The following is an 8,077-nucleotide window of genomic DNA, read 5'->3' as shown; positions in this document are numbered from 1 at the left end:
TGCAATTGGGCCGAACCTGCAAGTGTTTGTCCTTTACCTACTGCCTGCGCCGACTGACTCTCATCTCACATTCACACACAGATACCACAGAATGAGTTCATGCAATAGGCTGTACTCCTGGTAGCTTTTTCCAGTGGTCTGAATATATTTTAACATTGTAACATTAACTATCTATACTTACTTTACTATAAATACCTGTATATTCCTTTAATGCCATCAGCTGAAAGGGAGCTATACCTATGCTTTCGCAGTGTTTTGTGGCTGTCGTTTATAAAAACATAATGACAGGTTTTACAAGCAACGAATCCAGTCACATGTTCATTATTTTCATTCGCTATGATTCCAAAAGAATGCCACACTTCTGATTTACTTCTCAAACTATTATCCATGACTTGGTATAAACCCTGCGCTGTCTTTTGTTTCACCTTGTCCAATTGCATTTTTAACATCACCAAGCAGACGTTCAAAAAATATCTTGCCACTTATCAAACAAGCGAGAACAACACTGCTTAGTCAACTGACTCCTTAATCACCTCCTACTTTAGTGTTGGAAATACTAATACATAAAACATTTAAGTAGAGCTTACAAGCTACTTTGGGTGGAGCATGTTTGAGTGTATTGGAGTGTATTGGGGGTGTATAGAGAAGTGTTGTCCAGCTGTTGTGTGATTTTGAAATGCACCTAGTAAAGAACTGCTGTTTCAAACAGCACACGACTTCTCTTGCAATCTCTTGATTATAACAGGTTCGCTACAGTATATTAGCAGATGACGTTAAAAGAAGGCGTTCACATAAAAAAAAACAAAAAAAATGAAAGTAGGAGATGTTATCTATAAAATTAGCACAATGGCTCAAGTCAGCCTACGTAGGATTTGATACCTATGGGGAAAATATGAATATGGCAAGAGGCAAGTTCAATGATAGTTCTATTAAAAGTGAAACAACTTCCATGGTAAATATTTCCTTTTCGTCCATCACTTGTTGGCAAAATTCCCATCTTTCAGACCCTTGTCCTTAAATATTAGTTGTGTGAATGTCACTGTGTTTTTTGGAGTCTATTCACTGGTTCCTCCAGCATCGTCAGTAAGCAGTTTGTATGCATTCCTGAAGGGCTCCCTGTCCTGCAGATCTGCTTCTGATTCTCATACAGTACACTGCAGCAGCATGAGAGAACAAGCAGATTGCCAAGCCTAGATACTCAAATAGATTGGAACTGACTGCTTTGTCTAACAGTGTATTAGTGCAGACATAGCAACAACTACACTGAGCAATGCAACAAAACCATAGCAGCAACTACACTGAGCCCTGCAACAAACCCATAGCACTACAGAAAAAACATGAGATAGCAGCAACTACACTGAGCCCTGCAACAAAACCATAGCACTACAGAAAAACAGGAGATATCAACAACTATACTGAGCACTGCAACAAAACCATAGCACTACAGAAAAACAGGAGATAGCAAAAACTACACTGAACCCTGCAACAAAACTGTAGCACTACAGAAAAACATGAGATAGCAACAGCTACACTGAGCCCTGCAACAAAACCATAGCACTACAGAAAAACATGAGATAGCAACAACTACACTGAGCCCTGCAACAAAACCATAGCACTACAGAAAAACAGGAGATAGCAAAAACTACAGAGTCCTGCAACAAAACCATAGCACTACAGAAAAACAGGAGATAGCAAAAACTACACTGAGCCCTGCAACAAAACCGTAGCACTACAGAAAAACATGAGATAGCAAAAACTACACTGAGCCCTGCAACAAAACCATAGCACTACAGAAAAACATGAGATAGCAACAACTACACTGAGCCCTGCAACAAAACCATAGCACTACAGAAAAACATGAGATAGCAAAAACTACACTGAGCCCTGCCCTGTATATAGTGTTTACTTTATTATTTTAATCAACTTCTGTTATTTTAGTAACAGCTACTGCATAAACTATTCAATTAATTTCCCTTGATACAACCCTCTAATATGAATACCCCTTTTTACAACAACTCTCATCCTCTCAGCTCTGCTCCTCTCTCCAGTCTACATGCTCTGTCAGCTGGAAGTCACATGACCAGAAGCCTAGCTACACTGAGCATGTGCACACCAGGCTGTGTTGTCAGGCAAAATAAGAAGGCAGAAGGACTGGAGATCTGCAATAGATAAAGCTTGGAGCAAGCTAGAGAGAGAGAGAGAGAGAGAGAGAGAGAGAGAAAGAGAGAAAGAGAGAAAGAGAGAAAGAGAAAGAGAAATATCCCTACAGTAGTTGAACATGCAAGGTGTTAGGTGTTGATGATTGAAGAATAAACACAGACAATCTCCTCTATTCATCTGGCACCTTCAGAGCTGGTAAGTGTGGGATGGGGAGAGGGTGCTTGCTTTGTCTTCCATTGATGATGATCCATAGGTGATCCTGGAAGGCAGATCCCTGAATAAAGAGGTGTGCCTGGGCCTTCATTCATTGGAAGAGAAGGGAGATGAAGAGCAGGGACGGGTGATTAGAAATTCAGCTCATTGTTTATTTGTAGAATGAGAGGGTTCAAGTAGCAATAGTTATTTTTTTCAATGACGTGTTTACAAAACAACATAATTTTATATTTATTTTCATTTTGCATTATTATTGCAATACTGGAGATTTGTATTGTGCCGCAACAAAATGGCTGGGTTTATTCACACAAGCAGGAATTGAGCTGTCACATTTAATTGTGTGCCGGGGCTTGGGGAGGTAAGTGGACGCTTATTGACACACTGGGGTGAACTTTCGGGGGGGGGGGGGGATTGGAGAGCAGGGACTTGAGAATCGGAGCTCACACCGAACAGGGACCATGAAGTTGTGTTGAATCAGAGGAGTCAAACACTGCTATCAGAGTTGAGCTGGCATGCAAAGAACCTAGCAGGGCTAGAACATTGGACATTTATCAGAGACTCCAAATTACTGCTTTTTAATGGCAGATCAGCACTATAGCTCATGGTCAGGTTTATTCGAATGGCTAGACTGTATCTGAATAAACAGATTGGATTAGTGATATACAGTCACACCTGTATTATGAATAGACTGACCACCTATATACGGAGTGTCGCTTAGTGTACATATTTATTTACATGTTCTGAAGGTTTGACTTCTTGCCTATCTCTTCTCCTATTGCACTGTATGGCTGTTTTGTCAATGTCCAGGTCTACTTTGATCATTTTTCACCACCACCAATAAGGTCCTTCTTTAACCACAGCTTCTGAAAAGACTCATTAGCACGACTGTCATTTCTACCCCAAAAAAAGGCAACTGTGTCTTAGTAAATGGAACAACTTAAGGCAAAGTCATAGTAGTAGAGGGTCATTGTTCAAGCCACCTGTTTTTTTTTTATGTTATTCCTCTTTCCTCTTATTTCAGAAGCAGGGCCATAGCAATAGAAACAAAATACAAATAATAATAATGACATATCTTGAAAATGTGGATGGGAAGAAATATCTCTTTAAATGTATATAAAGCCACCCTTTCTATAGGCAGCACTTTGATATTGCCCCTTGAAGCTTGATGATTTTTATATTGTTTCTTACATTAACATAGCACAATGTTGATGTGTGGATTGTTTTGGGGGTCACAATTGAGCTTCAGTGATAACAAACTTGTTTAACTGGGATCTATTTCCACACAGACACACAGCAGGAGGGGTCTGGTCCTCTTTTTCTAATTTGCGCTTTAACAATAAATAAATAAACATATTGTTTAAATCACTTCTTTTAAAAGAAAAACCTTTTATTCATTAAATGCTTCATGCTAATAACTGTTAAAGATCGCTAAAAATTTTAACAGCATAAACTGAATTCTATTTTATTTGTATTATCAACACCAGCCAAGTTAACATAGAGTTAAACCGCAACACATTTTAATGAATTGTTTTCAGTACAATCTAATATATATGCCAATTAGGTTTGAAATAAGAATGTTGCTAGTTTCATTGAAATAAATGGGCATAGAATGTTTTCTGAAGAGGCACAATATTTCAACCTAAAATTGGCAAGCCAAGCGAGAGAGACTGAGCAGGTCAGACACGATGCAATGTGCGTTTATATAACATCTTGCAGAGCCAGCATCTCTAAATTCAGCAATGTTTCAAAACAATGGGGTGACCTATTTTCAACAGGTATTATATATACTGTAGCACTGAGATTGGATACCAGGACTGGGGCTCAATCACTTAGGAAAATGAACTCAGTTTGGCATAGTTTGCATATCAGGAAACTGGTCCTGTACTGGAATTATTCTAACTGGGATACTGGTCTTCTGCAGTGAGGTGGTACTGACGTGTCAGTATTGACAAGAAGAATCTGTTATGATAGAAACTGGTTAGAAATCACAGATTTTGTTCTGTCAAACAACAAAGAACCCTGGTGACAACAAGCAGAGTTGAGTTTACCTGACAAAGTAAGCATTGAACTAACCCAAAAGAATCATCGCACAGGACTTGAAAGGTTAATAATAGGTGCATCAAATTGATAGCTCATCCTAAGCATCTGTAGGAAGCAAGGATTGTTTGATAAAGGGTTGGTGAAGGCTGGTGCAAATTCAGGACATTTCAAGGTGGTGATGATAAACAATAGGGACATTAAGAGCAGTGATATTGAACTGTTTTGACTGTACTGTAAATACTTAATCCAGGCACACACAGAGGATAGTAACTGGTACTGATGGTGTCTCAACCAATACCTTTATCTTGAGTCTAGGATGAGTACACAGGTTTTCCTCTGTCAATTTGTTTCCTTATATTCATCCACTGTTTCTGTTTCCAATGTTTCTGCCTTCAAATTCACTGTCAGTCTTTATACTGTGCTGCTGATAGTATTTATTTATAGGGCTCTCTTTTCTCATGTTAATTGATTAAGGCAGTTGCTGTGAAACAGGTTGCCACGGAAACAGCAGAGTCAGGAGCCTAGCATCTGATGTGAGGCCTGCAGATTTTCTAGATTGCTGTCTCACTCTTCACCCATTTTAGCCGGAATGGACAGGAGCCGCCTAGTCCTGTCTCAGCAACACCTATGAACTGCAGATCCAATGGTAAGTGTGGGGACCAGGTTCTGTTTATGTAAAATGGTTTGTTTACAGTTTTGTAACTTGTTGTTTACCAATGGTTTGTTTGTGGATGAGGCTGTTATTAAGGACAGTGAGTGGTGTTTCAAAATAGTACACAAGCCAAATGGAACCAAGCTACCTTAATTTTTATTTATTTTTGTTTTTTGTAAACCAAATATTCAGATTATAAATGCAATACTTTAGATTACAATTGGCTGCTGGCCTCATGTACCTGTTAAATAACCTGTTGTGCAGTAAGTCAGTCAGTGGACTGGCTCCAATCAGAACAAGTGCCCTACAGCATAAGAAATAGTAGATAGGTACCAGTATCAATCAATTGTTGCTTCATAAAGTCAAAATTAACCTGCTGAATAATGTTGCATTAACATATTTAATTACTTGCCGCTTTGTTGTTCTCCATATAATTAACGAAAAACTGACAAAAATTTAAAAATGTGATATTTTGAAATCTAACATGAAATACTGTACTACTGAAATGGCTTCCAGTAGCCAAAAAAGGCTGTATTGGGCACTGTCATTAGTGGTACTGCTGAACCCTGCTTGTGATTTATTCAATCAGAACCTTAACCCACACATAGATCCCAATTTGAGCTCCAGTTACACTGACTCAAACCTGGAATGAAAGCCAAGCCCAATGATTAACCCTTCCTGTCCAAAGCTCTGACTTCATTTAAATGATCTGCCACTATACTATAATCACTGTACATTTCAGGCTAGATTCCAAAGCTCTTCACTCCAGATTTTCACAAGCATTCTTTTTCAGGAAGGTAAAATGCACCTAGTGAAGTAAGAAACCCAGAGATAAAAAAAAAAAAAAACCTCTTAAAGAGGAACCTGATGTGGGCATACAAATGTCAGTTATTATTTCCTGTTTCAGTCACCACATCCTTATGAATTTCTAAAGCCCCCTGTGGGCTAAGTAGAGCTCTCTGCAGAGCAGAGCTCTCAGAATTGCATGTAACCGGCAAGCAAAGCTCTTAGAGTCACGTGTAAACCCTCAAGCAGAGCTCTAACAATCACGTGTAACCCTCAAGCAGAGCTCTCCGAATCACGTGCAACCTCCAGGTACAGAAGGTACACCATTAACCTGCCCCCACCCACAACACTGGCATTTTTAAAGTCACCAGAATGGAATGTTTCTTAACATTTGTTAATGTAACTCTTAATTTTTAACTCTTAACTTCTACCCATATTTCTTGCATGTTTTGAACGAATTGTTTTTTCCTTTCTGAAAAAAGGCTAGATACTCAAAGCTATTTACTTCCAAATGTTTACTTCCAGTATATATCATATATATATATATATATATATTATATATATATATATATATAGTAAAATATGCACTAATAAAATATCAAATCAGAAATTTCATTTAGGGACTGTGAGTAGTCTGAAGTTGCTTCTTGTTTTAGAATTGCTGTGTGGAATGATGAAGCTCGAGGACGGGGTCACTGTGTGGATGAAGCTCCGAGGACGGGTCACTTCTGGAGGCAGCTCTGATAAAAGTTCCCCACAGTAAAAACATAGCAAAGTGCAACAAAGCACAGTGAAAGCATTAAGAACATAAGAACATAAGAAAGTTTACAAACGAGAGGAGGCCATTCGGCCCATCTTGCTCATTTGGTTGTTAGTAGCTTATTCATCCCAAAATCTCATCAGGCAGCTTCTTGAAGGATCCCAGGGTGTCAGCTTCAACAACATTACTGGGGAGTTGATTCCAGACCCTCACAATTCTCTGTGTAAAAAAGTGTCTCCTATTTTCTGTTCTGAATGCCCCTTTTTCTAAACTCCATTTGTGACCCCTGGTCCTTGTTTCTTTTTTCAGGCTGAAAAAGTCCCTTGGGTCGACACTGTCAATACCTTTTAGAATTTTGAATGCTTGAATTAGGTCGCCTCGTAGTCTTCTTTGTTCAAGACTGAACAGATTCAATTCTTTTAGCCTGTCTGCATATGACATGCCTTTTAAGCCCGGAATAATTCTGGTCGCTCTTCTTTGCACTCTTTCTAGAGCAGCAATATCTTTTTTATAGCGAGGTGACCAGAACTGAACACAATATTCAAGATGAGGTCTTACTAGTGCATTGTACAGTTTTAACATTACTTCCCTTGATTTAAATTCAACACTTTTCACAATGTATCCGAGCATCTTGTTAGCCTTTTTTATAGCTTCCCCACATTGTCTAGATGAAGACATTTCTGAGTCAACAAAAACTCCTAGGTCTTTTTCATAGATTCCTTCTCCAATTTCAATATCTCCCATATGATATTTATAATGTACATTTTTATTTCCTGTGTGCAGTACCTTACACTTTTCTCTATTAAATGTCATTTGCCATGTGTCTGCCCAGTTCTGAATCTTGTCCAGATCATTTTGAATGACCTTTGCTGCTGCAACAGTGTTTGCCACTCCTCCTACTTTTGTGTCGTCTGCAAATTTAACAAGTTTGCTTACTATACCAGAATCTAAATCATTAATGTAGATTAGGAATAGCAGAGGACCTAATACTGATCCCTGTGGTACACCGCTGGTTACCACACTCCATTCTGAGGTTTTTCCTCTAATCAGTACTTTCTGTTTTCTACATGTTAACCACTCCCTAATCCATGTACATGTGTTTCCTTGAATCCCAACTGCGTTCAGTTTGAGAATTAATCTTTTGTGCGGGACTTTGTCAAAAGCTTTCTGGAAATCTAAATAAACCATGTCATATGCTTTGCAATTATCCATTATCGATGTTGCATCCTCAAAAAAATCAAGCAAGTTAGTTAGGCACGATCTCCCTTTCCTAAAACCATGTTGACTGTCTCCCAGTACCCTGTTACCATATAGGTAATTTTCCATTTTGGATCTTATTATAGTTTCCATAAGTTTGCATATAATAGAAGTCAGGCTTACTGGTCTGTAGTTACCTGGTTCAGTTTTGTTTCCATTTTTGTGGATCGGTATTACGTTTGCAATTTTCCAGTCTGTCGGTACCACCC

The 8,077-nt window shown here is 38.7% G+C and overlaps 1 protein-coding gene across 3 annotated transcripts in view; it reads left to right on the top strand.

Annotated features, from left to right (window-relative positions):
• Nucleotides 1-2,149: 2,149 nt before the first annotated feature.
• Nucleotides 2,150-8,077, top strand: part of LOC121299304 (protein mono-ADP-ribosyltransferase PARP6) — a 45,934-nt gene continuing 40,006 nt past the window's right edge. For 2 of the 3 annotated variants that reach the window (XM_041226986.1, XM_041226984.1), the window contains exons 1-2: nt 2,150-2,355; nt 4,888-5,059. In XM_041226986.1, coding sequence (XP_041082920.1) covers nt 5,057-5,059 — 3 coding nt within the window. In that variant the 5' untranslated portion in view covers nt 2,150-2,355; nt 4,888-5,056. The remainder of the gene's footprint in view (nt 2,356-4,887; nt 5,060-8,077) is intronic. The other variant, XM_041226985.1, reaches the window with a different exon arrangement.

This window comes from Polyodon spathula, chromosome 24 (genome assembly GCF_017654505.1).
Source record: "Polyodon spathula isolate WHYD16114869_AA chromosome 24, ASM1765450v1, whole genome shotgun sequence".
Taxonomy (NCBI): domain Eukaryota; kingdom Metazoa; phylum Chordata; class Actinopteri; order Acipenseriformes; family Polyodontidae; genus Polyodon; species Polyodon spathula.
Note: the sequence above shows the minus strand (reverse complement) of the source record. Positions and strands in the feature narration are given on the sequence as shown.